The sequence below is a fragment of the Ptychodera flava genome, chromosome 6, assembly GCF_041260155.1.
Source record: "Ptychodera flava strain L36383 chromosome 6, AS_Pfla_20210202, whole genome shotgun sequence".
In the NCBI taxonomy this organism is placed as follows: domain Eukaryota; kingdom Metazoa; phylum Hemichordata; class Enteropneusta; family Ptychoderidae; genus Ptychodera; species Ptychodera flava.
Genome location: NC_091933.1, coordinates 36,930,210 through 36,952,189, shown reverse-complemented (window position 1 = coordinate 36,952,189; position 21,980 = coordinate 36,930,210). Strand labels below are relative to the sequence as shown.

The following is a 21,980-nucleotide window of genomic DNA, read 5'->3' as shown; positions in this document are numbered from 1 at the left end:
GAATACTGATTGGTTTATGAACAGCGTTGGACGTACGTATATGAAAGGTAAGTTATGATTGGCTTTCATACCTAAACAGTGACCCTTGACCCAAGCGCGCACACTCCACGGTGGCGGCGCATGCGTCGACCAACCGAACAGCTGCGTAAACCGGAAATGTCGGGCTTCTTCATTAGGGGAGATCGGGCTTCAGCCAAAAAATCGCTGTCAAAGACGGGAGTGAAACGAAAGGTAATATGTTTCAGCTCTTAGTTTTCCGCCAGAAAGAATTTTTGATGATGGGACTAATAGTATAGCACTTTCACGAGCACATTTGTTCATTTTTGTCCTTGCTACAACCGCAGCACTAGCTTGGGGCTCCTCGGTGGCCACTACAACACGTGTTTCTACCAGGGTACATGTGTATCACTAACAGTTAACTCGTACCTTTTCCAACTCGCCTGAAACCAACTCGCCTGATACAAACTTGCCCGAAATCAATTTGTGATTTTTATGACCAGCTCGCCCTGACAAATCAGCGACTCCGAACACAGCCTCCATGTGCATGTGTTGTGTGTCTCCTAGTTCCACCATGGTGAGACGCGATAGTCACGACACAAGATACTTTTAAATCGACAACACCATCGGCCAAAATACAGTACACGTACAAGAAATGTACGAGACATGACTAATACAATGGTATTGCTCGGGTGATACGATACCGCGAATGACTGCTTTCGCTACTACGTATAAAACTTGTTTGAACTTATTTTGTAATTTTTACATGGGAGAATATTATGTCCAAAAAATCATCAAAAGTTAGCATTACTGGGGCTTTAAGTGAAAGAAGAGCAGATAATTTCGTTCAAATGTGGTGTCAAGTTTGGCAATAAATGTCCTACGTGTCTGTAACCAATTTTTGACAGGCGCCTGTCCACTCTGCAAAACTTTACAATGCAACACAAAGTATGTGGAATCTATAACACAAGATATATTATTACTACATGTAACATCTAAAGCAATGGGAGATTTTGTATCGGGCGAGTTGGTTTCGAGTGAGTTGGAATCGGGTGAGTTGGTTTCAGGTGAGTTGGAATCGGGCAAGTTTGTATCGGGCGAGTCGGTTCTGGGCAGGTTGGAAAAGGTGCAAGTTAACTGTAATCCTTTCTACTATGGAGGTACTCTTCTGGTACCTCCATGGTTTCTACATAGATCGCCGAGAAAAACCATGGTTTCTATACTGTGCATTACATTTCGGGGGAAAGAAGAACACGCCACCCCCTGCACTGCACATATTACAAGTAACTATCAGCTTATATTGATTTCAAGTTAACAGAGCCATGAATTTAGTCCACCTGGACTTCGCGATGCATTTACTTAGGTCGGGCCAAAAGACCTATGTTTTGAACAAAATACCATACTCCCCACTACACTGAGTGTAGTGGGTAGACAAAAGTGCCGTTCTGACACAGCATTTAACAACGTTGTGAACGCCGTTGTTATGGTAAACAACGACGAAAACCACGTGTGAGAACAGTTAACGACGGTGCTGCGACGGCGTCGATCTACGGCGTCGAATTTCGTCAGACCTGCAACGGCGCGCCGACGCAAATTGTGTGTCAGAACGGTTAACGACGGTGTAAACGCCCTCTCGCGACGACTTTTGTCCAAAACATTACCTCTGACCTATCAGCTCGAGTGCACAGTACGCATAGCTGGACTCGACACGAACCATGGAAGACAACAGATCTCTCGCTCCCGTTCAATGCCCTCCAGCTTTCAGGGGAAATAACTGGTCGGAAGATGAAGTAGCCCTCCTGATTTCCATCTGGAAAGATTCTGGGATTCAACAGATGATGGACGGCACGTCAAGGGACAGCTTAGTGTATCGTACATTAGCAGAGAAAGCCATGGCAAAGGGACTGAACAGAAGTGCCGATCAGATTCACAGAAAAGTGAAGGCCCTTAAAGCAAAGTTTAAAGAAGTGACAGACTCGGGCCACTGGCGTCAATGCATTGTTTAAATGCTGAAGCAGCATGTACATGAAACGCATGGTCGATCGCCTACGGCGTTCTTGAAAATTTCTTGCGTACTCGTCATGGTCAAACTGAAGTACGTTGTGTCCATGTTGCTGGGCATTCCTGAGGCGACGATTGAACTGTTGAATCCGTCTGGATCGCATATGAAGGTGAAAATACAGGAGACACGCCGCTACAGTTGCGTCCTGGACATCCGCCATTGTTGTTTATATCCAACCTGACGATGCTGAAGTTAGACTCGGTTTCTACTATAGACATATATTGAACGTAGAGGGCGCAAACAACCGGTGTTTTCCTCAAAACACCGGAGGAAATTCCGTGTATGGACATAAGTAGAGATTAAGGGTTAATCCACAGGTGTTTACCAATCAAAACCGTTAGTTACCGGCGGCGTTGGTTTGGCTAGTGGGAACACAGTATTAGTGCCATGGTAAAGTACTAACAGTAGACATGCATTGATAATCCTGTTAGTGACTTTGCATCACTAATGATGTCTTTATACTTCAATCATAAAGAAAGCTGCCAAAGAAGCAGGTGGAGACAGACAGAAATTCAAGACCAAGGGAAGGCCTGGAATAAAGAATGAGGAAATTGAAAGTGAATCAGAAATTGATAGGTAAGTTAGTCTATAGAAACTTTGACTCATGCCAGGGTAGAAACTTTCGTGATACATGTAATACAAGACCAATGGTGTGGCCCGAGACCATATTTGGTTGTTGGTCTGTTTTACAAAGAAGTGGGATGTACTGGTTAATCCCCAATCAGTATGAAGCCTTTTGATTAGCAGTGAAAGGATGATGTATCCATAGAATCAAACTGCACTTGTTTTAGATGGTTTCAACCATCAAATATTCATCTCAGTCGTAAGAAAGTTTACTCTTTGAGCGCTGTCATTTCTCCCACCAAAATTTTAGAGCAACATTTTACCAAATTTTATGAATTTTTCTGTAATGTTTTTGATAACTTTGGACCAAATTGAAATCATACTTCCTTGGCTACAGTTCTTTATCAAAATTTTGGCAAAAATCTGAAAAAAATTTGACTGAGGTATATTCTGTAAAGGTGACAACAGGTTAAAATCAGGCAGTTATTAGTGGTACCACTCAGGAGAAAGAGGTTTACATGGATATCATCCGTGGAGAAGGATTAGGAAATCTGAACCTTTGCAAGACATGAAGGCTTTGTGGGTTTGTTTATTGGAGGGGGGGGGGGAGTTGATGGGCAGAAAATGAGGTAGTGCCCAGCCTGCTGAAATTACTGTATGCTTGATTAAGTACTTAAACTGAACACCACTGCATGTTTGTGGAATACTAAAGGTTTTATTGTATATACAAAATTTTTCACACACTTCTTAGCAACATTCTTCTTCTAAGTTTTTGGACACATACACTCCCCTCAATGAATGCAGCTTTATAGACCTACTCACTGACAGCCAAAACACATGAGTTTGCCCTCAGGAGTCCTAAATTTAACTGAATTTGCCAGCATATCATGTTTTCCTGGACCTAGCTGGGCAATGGTTTTTTTTTCTATTCTACAAAGGATCAGTTATCACCGTACATCAATTTGGACAGCTTGTGAATATCTGACAGATTAAATGTTTTATAGCATATTTTGAGTTAAACAATAGTTTTCATGACTATAATCACATCAACGACAACTGCCTTTATCATTGGTATTGCAGTGACGAGGCATCAGCTATTGAATCTGAATCAGATAACGATGAGACTGCCCAGGAGAAGAGATTGAGACTTACCAAGCAATATCTTGCAGAATTGGAATCCCAAGGTAAGATGGAAAAATAATGAAGAAAGATGGTTTCATTAAAGTAATTTCAGCTTGCTCTGTTTTAAAATAAGTAATCTAATTTATTTGTCACAATATTAAGAATGCTGTACATGTGCATATGAACTGAAAATATAAAAAAATACATTTCCAACTTCTAGTATTCTATGAATTTAAATTCCTTCTATCACCTAATCATGAACTGCCAAAAGTTTAAACTGGAATCATTCTAATTTATAATAAGGAGTTCTCTTCTTGGACCCAGACCCAGAATAAGTTGTTCTTACTTAAAAATAACAATTCATTCGTATGATTCATTAGTATTCTATTCAGCTCTCTAAAAGCATCACAGTATGAAGTCAAGCAATTGCAATATTTCCCAACATTTTGATCAGTTAAAATGCTACAGTCTTCAAATGATACCACGATGATGTACAAAATTGTTGATGTTTCTGTGTGATGTTCATGTTCCAGAGAAAGAAAAACAAGAATCTGAAGATTTACTTAAAGATGCAATTTCTCACAGATTACAAGAGGAAGTTGTAAGTTTATCTTTCGTATGTTGATAATCTGTACTTACAAAAATTTGGCCGGACATTCAGCTTTTCCCTTTTTTTCAGAAGTCAAAATTTTTTTTCGTACAATATTACAATTGTTTTCTTCATTTTTGCTGTCTGTTAATCTTGTGAAGTTGTTTGGTACTTCTGAAATCTGATTTTCAAATCAATTTATTCAGTGTTTTGTTAACCAGGGAAATTTAACCCTGTGTTCCCCACGGTAAATCAATGCAATTGTATTAGTAACAGTAGAATTGTTATCAGAGTTCCCAAACCTTGTACCATGTAGACTGTTTAGTTCCATACAATTTTTCAGTGCGCCCTCAATGTTATTTTAATCAATTACTTTGTTTTCGTGGGAAAATTTCTAAACATGCATATGGTTTGCTTTTGTGAACTGGCACATTACCTTGAAGTCAAAGTCATCTCCAGCAACAATATTTAGACGAAAACAAGTTTCAAATTTGGTTTGTTTGTGTTGTATTCAGGTTTCGAGTCAAAACCCAGTGATATCTATATAATCACCATCCACTAGTGTCGTTCAATATCATAACAATCTTCAAGTATTGACATAAAGTTTAGCAGCCACTCTTCATTTAAATTTGTAGATGTGTTTGTGATGTCATGATGCACTTGGGCTTTTAATGCCAACATCTCTTTTGTACCTCAGTTAGAACAGGCTGGTCGACTCCAGAAGAAAGTTGCCAAAGACTATGAGGAGCCTACAGAGGATGACATGAGGGTTCTCCGTGGCCATCAGTTATCAATTACTTGCTTAGTCATATCACCTGATGACAAGTACATATTTTCTGCTGCAAAAGATTGTTCAATAATAAAATGTGAGTGTAAATAAATTGGTTATCCTGAATGCTGTGCTACCGTCAACTAGTCTGTTCAAAGTAAGGTGTCATGTCATTATTATCAAATGTAATGCAGTATTGCATACCCAAGTGGAAAACAGTGTTATAATATATTATGAAGAGGAACTGTCTTATAGTGAAAAAAACGCTTCAAAAATGTCACTGCAAGTTTTGACATGCACAGAAAAGAGAATAACCTGCCTGTGTTTGATATTCAGCATATGAGAATGACTTGTACTGTATTGACCTATTGTACACAGGTCAGGTATATTCTCAGATAATTGGGAAATGCTAGCACTAACAGTAATCTTTTTATGTATTATTTATATCACATCTATTTCTAGCTGTCGCTGATAGTCACTGACTTTGTCTGAACTTATTTTGACAGGGAATATAGAAACAGGAAAGAAGGAACATGTGATTCCCGGTGGAAGGAAAGGAACTGAAGGCAAACATAAAGGCCATACGGCACATATTTTATGTTTAGCAATTTCATCAGACGGAAAATTTCTGGTAAGTAATAACGGTAATCATCTGGTGAAAATTAGTATTTTGTTTAAATCTACAGGTAAATGAAAAACACCTCATCCAAATTTTACCCTTGTTAATAGGATGTAAATGACATACGATATTTTTGCAAATATTCTCTGTGATGTGCACCTTTATAAATGGGTTTGTCAGGAATGAAAACGTAATTTTTTTGAGTTTCATGCACTTCATATCTACATGTATCTTAATTGTTTTCCATGTACTCCAGGTGTCAGGGTGCAGGAATAAATTAATCCATGTGTGGGATCCAGTTACCTGTGACTTGTTGCACACTTTCAAAGGACACAGAGATGCAATATCGGTGAGTTCAGTTGACATCCGTCTGCTCGCATTTGATATATTGCTATTTTGTGCACTAGCGTAGCTTATACCACTATTTCTGTGGATGAAGACAAGGTCTGCAAAATTCAAACATTTTTTTCTTATCCAGTGGAATTTACAACAATGCTTTCACCCAGCCTGTGAAAAACGGAAACTAAACTCAAGCCCAGGTATTCAAAGCAGTGTACAGCGAAATTGTCCTTCTCACTGAAAAAAAACCCTCAGTTTTGTACCACAAAGTTGCCTTACAGAGGTCTGAGATTGCCATATGAAACAATAGGGCTGCACCATTCTCTTGGGATGCAAGGAGCACATTCCAGTGTTTTGTGACATCAGACATTTCAGTGAAATGATAATTATTCTATATCTATTGTCAGGGTCTTGCATTCAGAAGAAACACACACCAGCTATTCAGTGCATCACATGACAGATCTGTCAAAATATGGAACTTGGATGAAATGGCCTATGTAGAAACATTGTAAGTTTTTGGTGTGTTCTTTATGCCTTTCCACTCCATCCAAGATTGTCACCCAATCTGACAAAGACTACTGAAGTTGTGAGCAATACTTTGATAGAGCAGACCTGTTTGTTAACACTACTATGAGTTAGTGTATTGATTTAGCAGAAAGATCAACGTACTAATACTGTTTTTCCACTCTCTTGAAAGTGTATTTGTAAGATTTTACATGCTGCAGCCCAGTTGAATCCAATCTTGCATGATTGATCTAGGTTGTTCTAACTATATGTTCTGATGCAGTACTGTACAAAAAATGTACAGGTATACATATGTTCATTGTGAAATTCTGATTAGCATGAACATTCACACTTGGTGTTACGGGATCTACTCTGAAATTTGATAATAATTACACGAGATTAAATAGATTACATTGAAAGAAGTAGAGGCATTTTCTTTGTCATTGTCTATGACAGATGTAGTGACATCCAGATATGAAGTTAAAGTGAGGAAAATGTGGCTTCTTTATTCATTTTCGTTCAATTATTTCGCATGTCCTCAGATTTGGTCACCAGAGTGACATCACAGGAATTGACAGTCTGAGTCGGGAGAGGGCGATAACCTCCGGAGGACGTGATGGAACCATCAGAATATGGAAGGTGATTGAGGAATCACAGCTAGTGTTCCATGGACACCAAGGCTGTATTGACTGTATACAGCTGATTAATGAAGGGCACTTTTTATCTGGAGCTGATGATGGGTAAGGGTCAGAAATATCCTATGGCCATAGTGAGAAAGCATCAAAGAAAACAGTTTATTTCCTATTATGACTTGAACCATAGACCCTCGAGAAAAACTTGAGGGTCTATGCTTGAACCAGAGCAATTCATCAATGTCAACTGTACTATAAAAGTGCATATTCCACAGAGTTACATGACAGTGCTAACACAATTAAAACACTGACAGAAACAGTTTTGGACACTTCAGGCAATTGTAAGATCTCAAAAACAGTGGCATAAGAGTGAGAATGACACTGTAGAATGCAAATACTGACTGGCCAAAAGCAAATGTTGGTTTCACCAAGGACCAGTGGGTCACTGTTGCCTAAGGTAACATAATTTTTATAGGGATGTCCAATAGATTTACATGTAGGCTGCAGACTTTAAGAAACAAATGTGTGCTGTTACCTTAATATGGCCAGTCTGTATTTTGTATAACACACTTCATTCATTTCCACTCTGAAAATTGTGAAATTTTTCAGCTGTCATTCATCTCTATCAAAGACTTCAGCTCCGTCTTTGTTTATGTTTTCTAGAATGTGTACTCACGCCGATGACATTTTCATGGTAGCACTTCCAAACTTCTTCTTGGACAGTTTAATTTTTGCATCTATCAGTGCTAAAATGAGTCCATCTGACCATAAATTGACAAATCATGACAGAAATTATAAGTGGAGTTTGTTACAACATGAACTGTTACTACATAGAGCCAATCTGTGACATCATCTGCAGAGAAAGGTTAATGTATTACCGTAAGAGCATACTATTTCATTATGCATTCTGTCATGAGAACATAAAAGTATGTGCACTCTTTCACTGGTAGATTCCACACATAACCAAAACAGAGTCAAACACACTAATCCATGGAGCCATTTTGACCATCACTAGAGCTGTTTGTAATGAAGTTTACCAGAACCAGACAAGTTTTCCTCATGGCGGTAACTGATTCAACTTCTTTTTTCTCATAAAATGCCATGCTGTGTAGATCACTGGCATTGTGGAGCGTGATGAAGAAGAAACCAACAGTAGTGATACAGAATGCACACAGTAACACCGACAATGGCAAACTTCCTGATGAGAACTGGATCTCAGCGGTAGCTGCATTGAAAAGTACAGACATGGTGGCATCAGGTTTGTGTCTACTGTAATTTCAACATCCATTAGATGGACTGTAAATTGGTTTTCAAAAAAGGAACTCTTTTTTATCAAAGCGATCAAAATAAAGTATGCCCAGATAGCAAAACTTATGTATTATATCCCTTCATCTTTGCATGATTTGTGTGTGACCAATCGTGTTGCCACACAGTAAAGGATAATTTGCATCATTTCTCTAATGTGCACCTGGAAACTGAAAGATTTTAACTTGTCCTGGTACTTTGCTCAAAGAAACTTGAAATGATTTTCTTACATAAGACCAAAACTTTGAGATCATTGTGCAAACGTTTGGATTGGAGAAGTTAATTACCTCAAAGTTTGAAATATTTGTAATTCCAACCCATCTCCATGTGAAACTGCGGAGAACAGTAAGTTTCTGTGTAATATTGAAAATTGGTCTTCTGAGCTGTAGACCAGCAGAGAACTAAAAGATTTTGAAAATCTGAAAACCTTCCACAATGGATTCTGCCTGATATGGCTATGTTATAAGATTTTTACAGGCAATTAAGGTAGTATGCGACTACTCAAAAGTGAAAGACTTAAAGTTTTGCTGAAACCTTCCTGAATGAAAGTTTCATCCATTCTCTTGCCAAATCAAGAATAAAAGTTAAAGGTCAACATGCAAAGTCTGGAACTAGAGAATTTGAAATTCAAAATAGCTGCCACACGTGTGTTAACTGTATGGAGAAAAATACAAAATTTTATTTTTCTAAAAAATAAGAACGTAAAAATGTTTCTTACTTGAAGTGCTTTAAAATGAGTCCGGACAAGTGGTATATTAGAAAAGTATTGAAAATGTTTAAAAGACATATCCATTTTTTGTTCCAGCAGGGTCCAGAGATTCCAGTATTCGTGTTTGGCAGTGTGGAGAACATTTCAAGTCACTGCAGCCATTGTTTCAAATACCTGTGGTAAGTAGACATGACCTTTGACCCCTATGATGACTGTAGGATTAGTTCATTTACAAATGAAAAACGTCTATAGTTTTCTCACCTTCCCTTTTCATCTGTCCTTTCACATCAGTTTGCTAGAATGAGACAGATTACTGAATGTAGTTCCTTTCCACTTCCAACTCAATTTTTTTGTTCAACAAAAAGTGCAAAAATGTATTAATATCCAAAAGTTTAATGACCGAGTAGACAAATTGAAATAAAGCAATATGCATACCATATATACTATATGATAGGTAGTCTATACAGTCAAGTGACAGTTTGAATCCTAGACAGCTTTCTTACTTGTCACCTCTGTCTTGTTTTTCTCTAATGCAGGTTGGTTTTGTGAATGCCTTGCAGTTTTCTAGCGATGGTAGTTTCCTAGTGGCTGGTGTCGGACAAGAACACAGATTAGGAAGATGGTGGCGACTTAAAGAAGCCAAAAACAGCATAGTTGTCATCAAATTAAGAAAGAAAGATAGCTCATAGTTAAGACATCCTTTATTCTTTAACTTTATTGAACAAAGAGGAATAAAATTATCTTGAATAAAAATTATTTGATGTGTACTTGAGCAATTCATGTTCTCTCCTAAGAATAATATAGTGTTCAGTGCATTGTGCACACACGCGTTGTAGTTGTCATTAGATCACAGTTCCTCCACCACTACATCAATAGCAGTGACTCTCCTATTAAACTGAAAATCAACTGTTCACGAGCACTCTCTATGCTCCCCTCCCCGTTCGTGTAGACAGCGCCCTCAAACGACAGATGTTTAAGTCTGTGACTCCTCTTATCAGATAATAGACGCCGCCCTCCGCCAAAGTTTTAATTCTTTACAAAATTAAAGAAAAGAAATTCTTTTTTACAGAAAATGAACTCCTTATCTAAACAAAGCTTGGTTTTCTCCTGCAGGAAGACTGTTGACAGAACAGATTATCTCCTGGCTTTTGAAATTTTTACTCAGCTGAATATGAAATGTGCTATACAGACCACTTGTCCGCGAAAATAAAATCAGGTTTTAAACTGTAAGGTTTAAAACAGAAGGCTTCGGAATATGCTGCTGTATATGTGTTTGTCAAATAGATATTGACTGATGGAAATTCTTCAATGAAACCACAGGGGGCTGTCTACATGTCCGTCCCCAGGGGTGGGTAGGTGTTTCGTTGTATCGCTAATAAAGATATATTCTACCAACCTTTGGTGTTTCGGTCTAACTTCGGTGTAACTTAGCACTGCCCTTGACAATCTTGCGTATACGTTTTATCAACATGCTGCGTCTATTATCTGATGAGTTTGAGTGCCTAATTAGCCAAAGTAATCAAGGGTAAATTACTAATCTGTGGACGCTCTCACCAGATTATCACCGGATTAAATATGACAAAGTCAATAACGAACGCACCAGCAAGGTATAACTGAAGATACCTTGCTGGTGCGTTCGTTATTGACTTTGTCATATTTAATCCGGTGATAATCTGGTGAGAGCGTCCACAGATTAGTAATTTACCCTTGATTACTTTGGCTAATTAGGCGCTCAAACTCATCAGATAATAGACGCAGCATGTTGATAAAACGTATACGCAAGATTGTCAAGGGCAGTGCTAAGTTAAGACCGAAACACCAAAGGTTGGTAGAATATATCTTTATTAGCGATACAACGAAACACCTACCCACCCCTGGGGACGAACATGTAGACAACCCCCGGTGATGAAACATGGTTACAATGGTTTAAGATAGTTTTGCTTGTTACTGGCTTTCTCAAAGCTGCATTACCGCTTAGCAACACCTTGTACAGACTTGCGGGCAGAGCTTACAGCGCTCTCCACCGGTACCTCCCTGAAAACAACCAACCAGTAGAGGGCGTACACTGAAAATTCCACATTTTGGTGTCCTTGTTACTGGTTGAGAACATCGTCAATCCAAGCGTAATATTTGTAAACTTTTGTGTAGAAGCCAAATTCATTTTCTCTTGCACATCCCTCCCCCCAGCTGACAATACCGACCAGATACCAAGTGCTATTTCTCTGTTGAACGAAAGGACCGCCACTGTCACCTTTACACGCGTCTCCAGTCAGTGCCCCACGGTAACCAGCACAGAACATATTGGATGTCATTTCATAAGGCTGCGCAGACTCCACACATTCTGGTTTCCGCCGGACTGGGACGTTCACCTCGTTCAAATATCGGGGATATCGTCCCCCTTCTGATATTTGTCCCCATCCAAGAACACGTCCAACCTGATTTCTTTTCAGCATGGCTTGTGCAACTAGTTTGCTTGGCAAACATATCGGACAGATGTAGTCTGTAAATTGAATTTTTGTGACAAGTCTCACCAAGGCGATATCGCCGTCAAAATTACTCCCGTCAAAATCCGGGTACGGTATAACCTCCGCAATCGGGTGAATCCGTTCTTCCGGATCAGGCTGCAAGTCGTCGTAATCTCCAAGGCGGATTTCCACCAGTTGTTCAGGGGGACCGGCCAAATTTCTGAAACAATGTGCAGCAGTTACAATCCAGTAGTCATTGAGAACACTGCCGCCACAAAAATGACGACGATCATAAACGTTCCAGAGCCTGGCCATCCATGGCGCTGTACCTTTCACCGAAGTCTTCCCGTCAACAATCCGAAAATTGTCTTCAGCTGGAGTTGCGTCTTCGGTTGTATCATTGCCAACCATCACTTTACCACAGACTATAAGTAAAAAAAGAAAGTAAAAACTACGTCAGACATTCCCTATTTTCCAGCATAAAATTTGATCATGCAAAATTTGATTTCCGAAACGAAATTAACCGATTGTGTGCCTTTAGTTTTTCCGCGGAATAACAGTCACGTATGCATTGTGTTGAAAATAATATTTTGTAATAAGTGTGCGAGATCGAAAGTACGCAATTTCGACCTTACCAAAATACAATCACATGCGAAACGTTGACAAAGAGAGCGCCCCCGGCGACTGCAACAATTTTGCCCAGCTTACCCTCTGCCACAGTTTTCTTGGGCACTATGGTCAACCGTGCGGAGGCTGTGGCTATTCTTTCGTCATTATTTCCAATCGCAACGCATGTATACTGTCCACCGTGTGATGGCAACGCCATCGAGACGTAAAGGTCATTGCCCTGAATCTGATAAATCCTGTGGTCAAAGTCGATAGGGTTGCCGTCTTTTTCCCAGGCAACGGTGTATCCTAAACCTGGCGCCACCTCGCAGTGGAATGCATGGATGTCTTCCTCGTTGATTGTAGCATCAGACGGGACGACTTGAAACACTTCACCGGCAATTAGCGAATCCGCTGAGAGACAAATTAATGAATTAAAATTGTAACATGTTGTGGCATTATAGTCGACATGCGGTTTTATCGGACAGTAAACGGTCATTTTTTCCTTATTGTGTTTTAAACGCTTCATCTTCAGTAAACATTTTGCGAGGAGTGAGCTTCATAGTGGAACTTTATTCACAGACCTGAGATGATGTATATAGGTTTACGTAAAATAGAGCGCAAAGTGTATTTGAAGGAACTATGGAACTTGAAAAAGACGCTTTGTTGAATGATTTACGGATGTATTTCCCATGATACATATGCTTTGTATGTAAGCGTTGTGAAATGGAACTCTATCACCAATATCATGTTCCAACGATTTTTACTTTTTATAATTAAAAGGGCATTATTACAAGTTTTGTTTGGGGTTGACGTGAGCGAAATTGAAATGCAGAGATTGTAGCAAGGGTATGGGCTTTACCTGTGTGCAGAGAGACAGTAGTTTCTATGAAACTTCCACGGCGGGTCTGAATCCGGCATTTATACTTGTCCAAATGTTGATCACTAATCTCAGGTATGATGAATAAACCATCTTCTAGGATGTAGATGCCTAATCTCAGGTATGATGAATAAACCATCTTCTAGGATGTAGATGCCGTCATTAACACCTAAAAAACATTGAGCAAGTTCTGTAACGCATTCTGTGAATTGTTTTTAAAGTTTTAGTCGTTTATCAGATCGGCATAATTATCACACTCAGTCTATTGTAGATAGTTTGTGTAGCACAACTTCAAGCAAAGTACTGATGAAAATGCGTTTTTGTAATTTAAAAATAGAATAATGAAATATTCAAAATTTATATTTGTCGCAGTTCTCATAGACCCATCACGGTGCTAAAATACGGGGCTCTGTCCCACAACGACGGTTTTTTTTAGCACCGTCGATATTAACACCCCCTGACAACGTCAGTGGAAATCACTCATAGCCAACAAATACATAGGGCCTACAAGTACAAAAATCCAACCTTGATTAAGAGATATTCCATCTTTGAACCACGTGATGACGACGTCATCGTTATTGGCTCTGCATCGTTGTGTTACAGACTGTCCAATGTCAACTGTCAGGTTCTGGGGAGACTCGGTAAAGTAGAGTTGTTCTGCGACGGGCTGGTCAATACCTGTAAGGTTCAAATATGTTTTAGTTTAATAAGTACTAAGAAACAAAATTAAGGGCAGCGCGCCGCTAATATCGGAAAGGTCGTTTGAATTTATTTCAAAAATGTTTAAATAAGATGCAAAAGTTAAGAATGAAGGTGACTTTAACGTGGTACGAACATTCACCAAAATTTCAAGAGAAATGCATATTTGGTAGTCAGATGGTTTATAAAATCGATACATCGTCCACATATTGACTCAGTCGCCCCATAATTCCGCCTTCGAGTAATTCGGTGTCCTAATGTGCATGTGCCTTTACAGTCACGAAAACACCGCACCATTCAGAAAGCAAAATTGATTGTTCTACAAAAAGCATAGTCCAATAAGTTTTTACAAACACGAAAACTAACCAAAAAAAACAGTCGCAAGTAGCTATTCTTGATTTTCGGCACATCGGAGAAGCCTTCACACGAAAGCAATAAATATTGAATCCAACTTGTCTCGATTACCCAGACTGCTATGCGGGGATTTGAAGTTCATCCGGCCGCCCCGATGAGAGTCCAGCAGAGCAGTCTAGGGTAACCGAGACTAGAATATAACTGAAACAAGTATGAACCAAGTGAAAATCTTTCAAAAGTAAAAAAAATACTGCGGTTAAAAACAGGACACTTTGAGTAGCATCTCTGGCATAAAAAGTTAGGTATACACTTGAGTACCTTTTGCCTTATAATCTAGATGGAAACCTCTGCGATTGTCTGAACCATCTGATACAAAGTGTATGTAAAGCACATTTCCTGTTGATGTAATGGGATCCGGTATTCCGTTTCCACAATACGTATCGATGGTGTCCGCATCTGAAATTTAAAAATGGGGGAAAATCTTTGCGATACAAAAGGAAAGGAAGTCAGCTAAAATGTAAAAGAAATAAGATACGATACCAAGTCGTAGTCTATGAATATGTTGTTGTATATTGTCCTTTTTTCATCCGTGTAAAGAGGAAGGTAAGCTTATTTCATTCATTTGCCGCCAGCGTCTTCTGACATATAAGTTTTTGGAAATCATAAAACACTAATCCATATAGTGCAATGCTCGTTCAGAACGGGTACAAGTGGCATGTATGTGAATATACTTGTGTTAGGTTCTATGTACCATACCTTGGTTATTTCCATCTTTGACGACCACGTAATCAAACGAACACCCGTATCCTTCTGTTTCTAAATCCAGGAACGAGATCTCAATGGTGGCTGCATCATCGACACTGATGATGTAAACACAATCGGCGTTGCTAGGGTAACTGTACGGATAATTCGGCGATTGGATACTTCCTTCTTGTTCGGTGAAGAGATACCGACATTCAGCGTTTTCTATAAGAATGGGGTAAAATAGTCACTTTTTTGACAATTTCAGCCGGCAAGAGGATGAAGAGGAAGCCTTACAAAAGGTCATGGAAGTTGAGAAAACAGCCCTCAGTGAAGGCTAATCAGATTTGTCAAGACGAACAATGTAGGTCGTCCTGTTTATGAACAGTATCTGAATGTTGTACTAGGAGAGTAGTGCTGTGTCTTTACATTCTTATCCATAGGCGCTTGCAGTTAGAGCGCCTTCCACGGCCGTGTATGCGAGGCGAGACCTTGGCCGAGCCGTAGTGGTAAGAGAAGAACCAGGCTGGAGAAGACCACTATGGCCTGGAGAAGAACACTATGGCTCGTCCAAGGACTCCCCTCGCATGCATGGCCGTGGGAAGCGCTCTAACTGCAAGCGCCCGTGCGTGATCGTTCTCCAAACATTGACATTTTTGAAGGAGAAACATAGCCCTTATTTGAATAATCACGGTCCTTTACGCACGAGAATTGACCTCTTCTTCAACACAGGAGTAAGATTATAAAGTTACGATAATGTCAATGGATGACGAATGCATACCAATTACTTGGAAAGGGGCAAAGAGTTCAAAACTAGTCGTCCTCCGGAAACGTTATTGTTGATAAATGAATTCTTAAAAGTCTTTGTTGACAAGCTCTGGACTATAAGTCATTTCATCACGATTTCTGGGTGTTAAGCATTGAATATCTGTATTTACATACGGAACAAAAGAATGAAAAATGCATCTTAAGTTACAGGTAAGGAGGATTTAAATTTCTTTCTACAAAAAGTTGTAGGGTCATGAACTTTATTAAGGCATATTCTGGATTATTGTAGTCTTATCAACCTTAGTTGATATGATCAATGTTACCTCTTTCATTTGATTCTGGTTCCTCTTCAGGGTGGATTTCCTCAGAATCGCCTGCATCGTTGTCATCGATCGTGTAAATTAGGGAAAATCCTCTGCCGTTTTCCGATAGGTCCGAATGAAAGGTAATATAGAGATGGCGATTGGTCGAGACAATGTCCTCTGGGATTGTATTACCACAGAATGAACCAATCAAGTCAAAGCTTTTGTCAGGGCCATCAAAAATCATGACGTTGTCGTACCTGCGAATGAGAAATACACTTTTCCATTTCAAATTACGAGCTTTCAGAACTCACTGGGTTTTGTCTTACACCGTCATATTCAGCAATTCAGCAATTTATTTCAAACTTCGACTAGGAATTAAACTCGAAGAAAAACGCAGGTATGCGTAGATAACATTCTCCGAAATGTACTCACTGACAGTCATCTTCCTGCTCAACGTCAAAGTCATCAAAAGTAATAGTGACATGATCACCAGGTGTTGCCACCAACAGCCAATTACAATCCTCGTTGTCCGGGTATGCGTCTGGATAATTCGGAGTCGTAATTTGGCCAGGCAGTTCCCTTACGCTTCGAGTACCTCCGCAACTATCGTCGTCATCTTCGTCATCTAAAATGTAAACGTTAGTGTGTCAAGGCAGTCAGTATAAGCATGTCAAGACTGCAGAGAAAAAGTCTGCTCTACTATTATGATGCCGAAGGAAATCGCTTTCGCACGCAGCATTCTATCTACTTTTAAGCCCGTGAACCCCACGGCAGAAAAGAGCTCTTCGCTCACCTCCACGAGGTAGCATAATCTACCTGTGTGAAACACTGAAGTAGTGGTTCCCTGTATTATGCTGCGCCATACAATCTATTCCTATGTGCAGAAATTGTCCAGCAAGATGCAAGTACATATGTTTTTCCATATTAACCACCATTCTAGCAGAGAATAAGTGTTTAATTTAGTGCTAAATCTGTCAATGTTCATTTTGATCGACCTTTTCCATATCAGTAAGCTAATTGTGATGTTATAAGTTTATAAAAGGCAACAACAGGCAACGATATCGATGTGGCTTGACTTGAAGGAGAACACGGACGACCAACACTGAGTTGAACCTCCGATAATACCTCAACTACCCTGTGTAACTAAACTTGACATTAGGCAGGAGACGTGATCATACCACTTTCAAGTAAATGCCACTGAGATTTTGACCTAAGTTTCAGCAGTTTCATTGTGGTTTCAGTGAAACTAAGAAATAGTGGGAGGTGATGAAAGTTGAAATTCGGTACTTCAGGAAGTAGAATATAATGACGATATGCTTCATGAAACATGTCTGTCGTAGTTTAGGATGTCATGTCACACAGAGACGTACATCAGCGCATCAAAGTGTATGAGTTAGTTTCCGATGAAATCATTTGGTACTCACAAAGTAAATTAAAAGGATTAATTTTGTCTCGTATTGGAGAACCATTGTTATACTCGTAATATTAATAAAAATATGCAGTGAGACCATAGATTAGTGGTAGAACTGAAAGCTGGAAAAGTTCAAATGAGGACACGCGGCGGGCCTCACAGCACATCTGATCTTCCAGATCGGGTCCTGTCTTACGGGGTGAAAGGAGAAAGACACATAATTGCAATACCAGCTTTGTACATCGACACTTTCTTCGAGAGTCTATTGCATGGAAATATGTAACTGACTTCGGCGATAGCAAACAAAGACAAACCATAGACCCTAACACGGTTACTTTACCCTTGACAAAACGCGGTGTCTTTTGCTAGTATGGCTTTCAACAGAGGCTGTAGGTTTATACTTGGCACCGGTTGCTAGTCGCCTACATGAATGCCACTACTATCAAATTTTCGTTGTTCGAGAGAGCAAGTAGGCGCCCTGGCCGATGCTTTTATTTTACTTATTAAATATTCTGTTTCGTGCCCAAATTTTGTTGATTTATACGCGAGAGCTTATGTAGCGAACCTCGAAGAAATCTTAAAACATTTTGTATATTTGTTCTTGTTGATTGAATAGATAATCCATTCATGGTTGTGGGGCTTTGCTCGCCGATTTGAATTTCCTTCAAAATAGTTTATGTAATCATAAACTCAGTAAGAGATAGAGGGAAATGTAAATGTGACTTTAGATATACCGGATTATGTATACGTAATGCCGCCCTAGGTTTGATTAGCTCCATGGTTTGAGCTCAGTCTTGGTCCATGTTTGAACCACGGAGTCGCTTGCACCTCATGTTTGAACACAGTCAACGACTGAAGTGGTTTGAAACATGAAATGCAAGTTTTTCTTCATTTATGATGACCTGCTCATACAATTTACTCGCTTGAGTGTACCTCGACGATAGGTCTTCCCGCAGTACTCCATATAGACTGAGGTCTATGCTTAAAGCAAACAGAGGCCAACTGAAGGACTCAATTTAAGGACTCGTTCTCCAGAGCCAAACAAAAGTTTATCTACAGTGGGTATCAGAATTATAAAGAACTACTGAGAATTTTCAAGCTTGCCTTTTCAACATCTTCGTACTTGTACATTTGCATGTTTGTCATAATACTTCGAACATAAGTCTGAAATAGCCGTGGAAGAAATGAGCATGAATTGGTTGATGTAGTGGCCTTACCGTTTATCCTGTATAAATCGCCACCGCTCTGACCTTCACAAGAATTTAACATACAGAAACACGCAAGAACTATGATCCAAGAGTATACTCTTCTTGTTTTGTGGTGATAAGGCATGGTGATCAACTGAAACCTTCTAAAATCGACGGAGAGTGTCTGAACTCTGTGGCCTAACTATCTGCCTCGCATAGCTGTACTAGCTGCGTTGTTGATTCCTGGTGATAAGAGCGCCCCTCCTTCCTATCTTTGTCGTCATCAACAAAAGGTACTTCCCCGTACCACATCCCACTTCCGCGTTGGCAAACAAAGCATTTCCCTGAAAATGATGCACTCTGTATCGGGTTCCAGTGCTGTTAATCTTCATGAGGTCATAAGGTCAATGGATGATACGTGGATGCACACGTTGTCACCGGCATGTTCCTTTCACCGCTCCTCGGTATGAGGGGGCTATCATCCACTTATTATGAAAACAAGGATCTACGGAAATCGGAAGATGTGTCATGTCAGGTATCCCCCACCCCGCACAAATTCCGAAAACAGAATATTCGTAAAAAACGATCGCAAGCATCGTAATTTTAGACATTCTTCGTATCCTTTCCGGACATCGAGACCGGTAAGTTTTCCTTTTTGAGACTGTGAGTTACAAAACTGACGAAGTTGGAAATTTTGAAAAGGATATAAATAGGACCATAAACGAGAGACACTGACGTACCTTCCGTCATTGTTCATTATCAAACTTTACGCTGAAGGATGATTTTGATTGTGTTATGAACACGATGACCAACATAGATTTAACAAGTTGTAGTAGCTTACATCATACGTTTCTCATCTTTCTTCAAAGCAACCAAAAAGAGGAAATTCTGAGCATATTCGAACTATAGGTCGCTCTTTAGCCGTTGCAATCCTTGATGAATACGGCTAGATCGATTTCCGAAGCCTGGCAAAATTTTGGAATAAACGATCTCACAATATGAAAAGAATGGTTCCCATAGTAATAACCATTCTTTAGTCTATCTAGAGGTGCAGACCTGTGATTATCATATATTTCAGAAAAATAAATTCTGTACAATAGTTTCAAGTAACCCGACCTATCGATTGAAACTAATTTGGAATAATTGGATGGTGAAGTAATGTCGGTTTAATCTGGCAAATGTAAGCTCATCTACTTTTCTGTTAAAGTTATACACTTGTGTTCATGAGTAATTTGTAATATGGCAACATTCAGCTATAGGTCACCTAACACGTTTGAGGAATTTGAACAATATAAAGATCCAATTCTCCAAAATTAGTTCCAATCGTGTTGTGTATATTTCCCACCAGACCATACTACAGAACTATACCTCAGACTTCTACTACATAACTATGCAATTGTACGTAAACGATTGTTTTATTAAAGTCCAAATGAAGCAACATTAACACAATCGACCCCAATCCCACATCCCATCCCCCCATCCCCATCCCCAGCCAATGCATAGATAAAAAAAATGCAAACCCTTGCAGTCATTTTATCAAAGGTTGTACAAATTTATGGAAATAATACTAGTACCTTTTGATTCATTACATCACAGATTGCAAACTCACAGTGCCTCTATCCACTACACTACTGTTTGTAATTGCGTTTTTTGACTTTCTTTGAGAAAATTATGGATATAAAAGGAAAATACACAAGTCAACAAAATCACTGGCATAACTCGGTCAGTCATCATCGTGCAAGTAAGTCTGAAATTCAGCTATTGGATTGATGATGATCTTGCCACCAATTCAATGCCTGGTATCTTAGTCTGACCATCACACGGTCGTCCAGCTGATAACACGTAGTATTCCAACTTTGCGTTGTCACCCATAATTATTCCTCCAAACCGTACTAGTAGACTATGTAGTTGGCTCTGCTACTGTTGGTCCAAACGGTGATGTTGGGTAGTCGTTTGACGCTCTTGTTCATCTGCCTGTTACATCTTACCGTAAGTGTAATTACATCAGTCATGACTTGTCAGCATAAACCAGTCTCGGTACGGATACTATCAAATTCGAAAGTGTCACGAAATTCAGTGTTTTAAACAAAACTATTCCCCCACATCGAAAACATTATCATAGCCTGTGAAACTTTGCTGATACTTCAACGATAGTATTTCCGTAAGTTTGACCAGATCTTGCAAAATATGGCTCTATTGACAAGATGGGTGGCCTATCCACCAATTAGACATTTTTGGCCAGGGGTTACAGTGAATCGTTTGTTCTAAACTCTGGTCACATGGTCCGGATATCCTGTATCACATGAAGGAGGTCTCTTCCTACCTCCATGTGTCATACTGACCATTCTCCTGTAATATCCAAAACGTTCTGAACTACGTATACTCCGTTCGCCTCAGTATGTGCGTTCTGTAGCAATCACTCAACTCTCACTTTAAACATTCTCTTCTTAGTGTTTTCCAGTTTGTATTTTAATTTGTCTATATCTGAGTGGTAATGAACAATTGAAATTTCATTTCCTAGTGGAACATGGATGTTCTTATCCTCGGGCTACGCTATTGACATGATGATTTGCCCATAATTAGCGCGTAATTGCATTTTCCTCATGCAAATGTGGTATGGTTACCAAAATCTTCATTGAGCGTAGTATCGGCACCCTATTTATCTCAATAACACAGTGGTATAAATTGAAGCTGTTTTGCATGGTCATTACTTGCTAGGCGATATTGCAATAATTCTTATTATTCGCGTGGTATATTTTCTTTTGTATAAAACTTTAATAGTTACTCGAATACTTGGTTTGAGAGTAATGCAAAAAATCTGAGAGTTCCAGAAGATCAAGCTATAAACATGCTCGCATTTCCCGATACCTGTATTCTGATAACAGCCAAGTCGATAAGTACATAAAGTCTTAGGGACAGTGTACAATTGCGTGAAGAGGATGATCACTCCGACGTTTCAACACAAGGAGCCACGGATACATTTATCGACCTGCATCAACAACAGGACCACATTTACACAATCTGACTAAATGACAATGGCACGTGTTTAATATAAGTGACTTGGAAGATGGCTTTGAGGAGGCATAATCAGAACAAACGAAAAGAGAAAACCGGAACCAGACTTCAGAGGCCTCCTGATAAATGACTTTTCTTGAATTGGATGAATACATTACTGGGACATAGCTGGGACCTATGATTTTACAAAACAAGCGAGTTTGAGAATTTACAGCTGTATTAGTTTTCATGCTTTGCAAAGACTGACACACAGACATTAGCAAAGATACCCCCGACTCAGGCATCATAGGGCGCTTGATAGAGTACCCTACCATTCCAAAGACACAAACGACAAGCAA

At 39.5% G+C, this 21,980-nt stretch overlaps 2 protein-coding genes across 3 annotated transcripts; one reads left to right on the top strand and one right to left on the bottom strand.

Moving 5' to 3' along the window:
- The first annotated feature begins 74 nt into the window (after window positions 1-74).
- LOC139135654 (U3 small nucleolar RNA-interacting protein 2-like) lies at window positions 75-9,967 on the top strand. 2 transcript variants are annotated; one of them, XM_070703177.1, is made up of 12 exons: window positions 75-231; window positions 2,535-2,635; window positions 3,704-3,807; window positions 4,279-4,346; window positions 5,032-5,200; window positions 5,610-5,734; window positions 5,979-6,071; window positions 6,469-6,569; window positions 7,108-7,305; window positions 8,310-8,455; window positions 9,311-9,390; window positions 9,748-9,967. In XM_070703177.1, exons 1-12 carry the CDS (start codon window positions 121-123, stop codon window positions 9,898-9,900), a joined length of 1,449 nt encoding a protein of 482 aa, XP_070559278.1. In that variant the 5' UTR covers window positions 75-120; the 3' UTR covers window positions 9,901-9,967. The 2 variants fall into 2 exon arrangements, with proteins under 2 accessions (XP_070559278.1, XP_070559277.1); XM_070703176.1 differs by having other exon boundaries at window positions 9,308-9,390.
- Window positions 9,968-11,105: 1,138 nt separating this feature from the next.
- Window positions 11,106-18,898, bottom strand: LOC139135652 (mannan-binding lectin serine protease 1-like). The gene is made up of 10 exons (XM_070703173.1): window positions 18,658-18,898; window positions 16,462-16,654; window positions 16,048-16,286; window positions 14,972-15,181; window positions 14,534-14,671; window positions 13,688-13,840; window positions 13,284-13,331; window positions 13,145-13,237; window positions 12,385-12,696; window positions 11,106-12,101 (listed from the first exon to the last, which is right to left on the bottom strand). Exons 1-10 carry the CDS (start codon window positions 18,770-18,772, stop codon window positions 11,305-11,307), a joined length of 2,298 nt encoding a protein of 765 aa, XP_070559274.1. The 5' UTR covers window positions 18,773-18,898; the 3' UTR covers window positions 11,106-11,304.
- Window positions 18,899-21,980: the final 3,082 nt, after the last annotated feature.

Excerpts from the sequence above, each read along its gene's own strand:
- LOC139135654 (XM_070703176.1), top strand. The coding sequence starts at position 121 with ATGCGTCGACCAACCGAACAGCTGCGTAAACCGGAAATGTCGGGCTTC. Across the intron at positions 5,735-5,978 it reads CATCAGACGGAAAATTTCTG|GTGTCAGGGTGCAGGAATAA; the intron begins GTAAGTAATAAC and ends CATGTACTCCAG. Across the intron at positions 8,456-9,307 it reads TACAGACATGGTGGCATCAG|CAGGGTCCAGAGATTCCAGT; the intron begins GTTTGTGTCTAC and ends TTTTTGTTCCAG.
- LOC139135652 (XM_070703173.1), bottom strand. The coding sequence starts at position 18,772 with ATGCCTTATCACCACAAAACAAGAAGAGTATACTCTTGGATCATAGTT. Across the intron at positions 13,841-14,533 it reads TCTAGATTATAAGGCAAAAG|GTATTGACCAGCCCGTCGCA; the intron begins GTACTCAAGTGT and ends TGAACCTTACAG. Across the intron at positions 13,238-13,283 it reads AGATGGTTTATTCATCATAC|CTGAGATTAGTGATCAACAT; the intron begins CTGAGATTAGGC and ends TATTCATCATAC.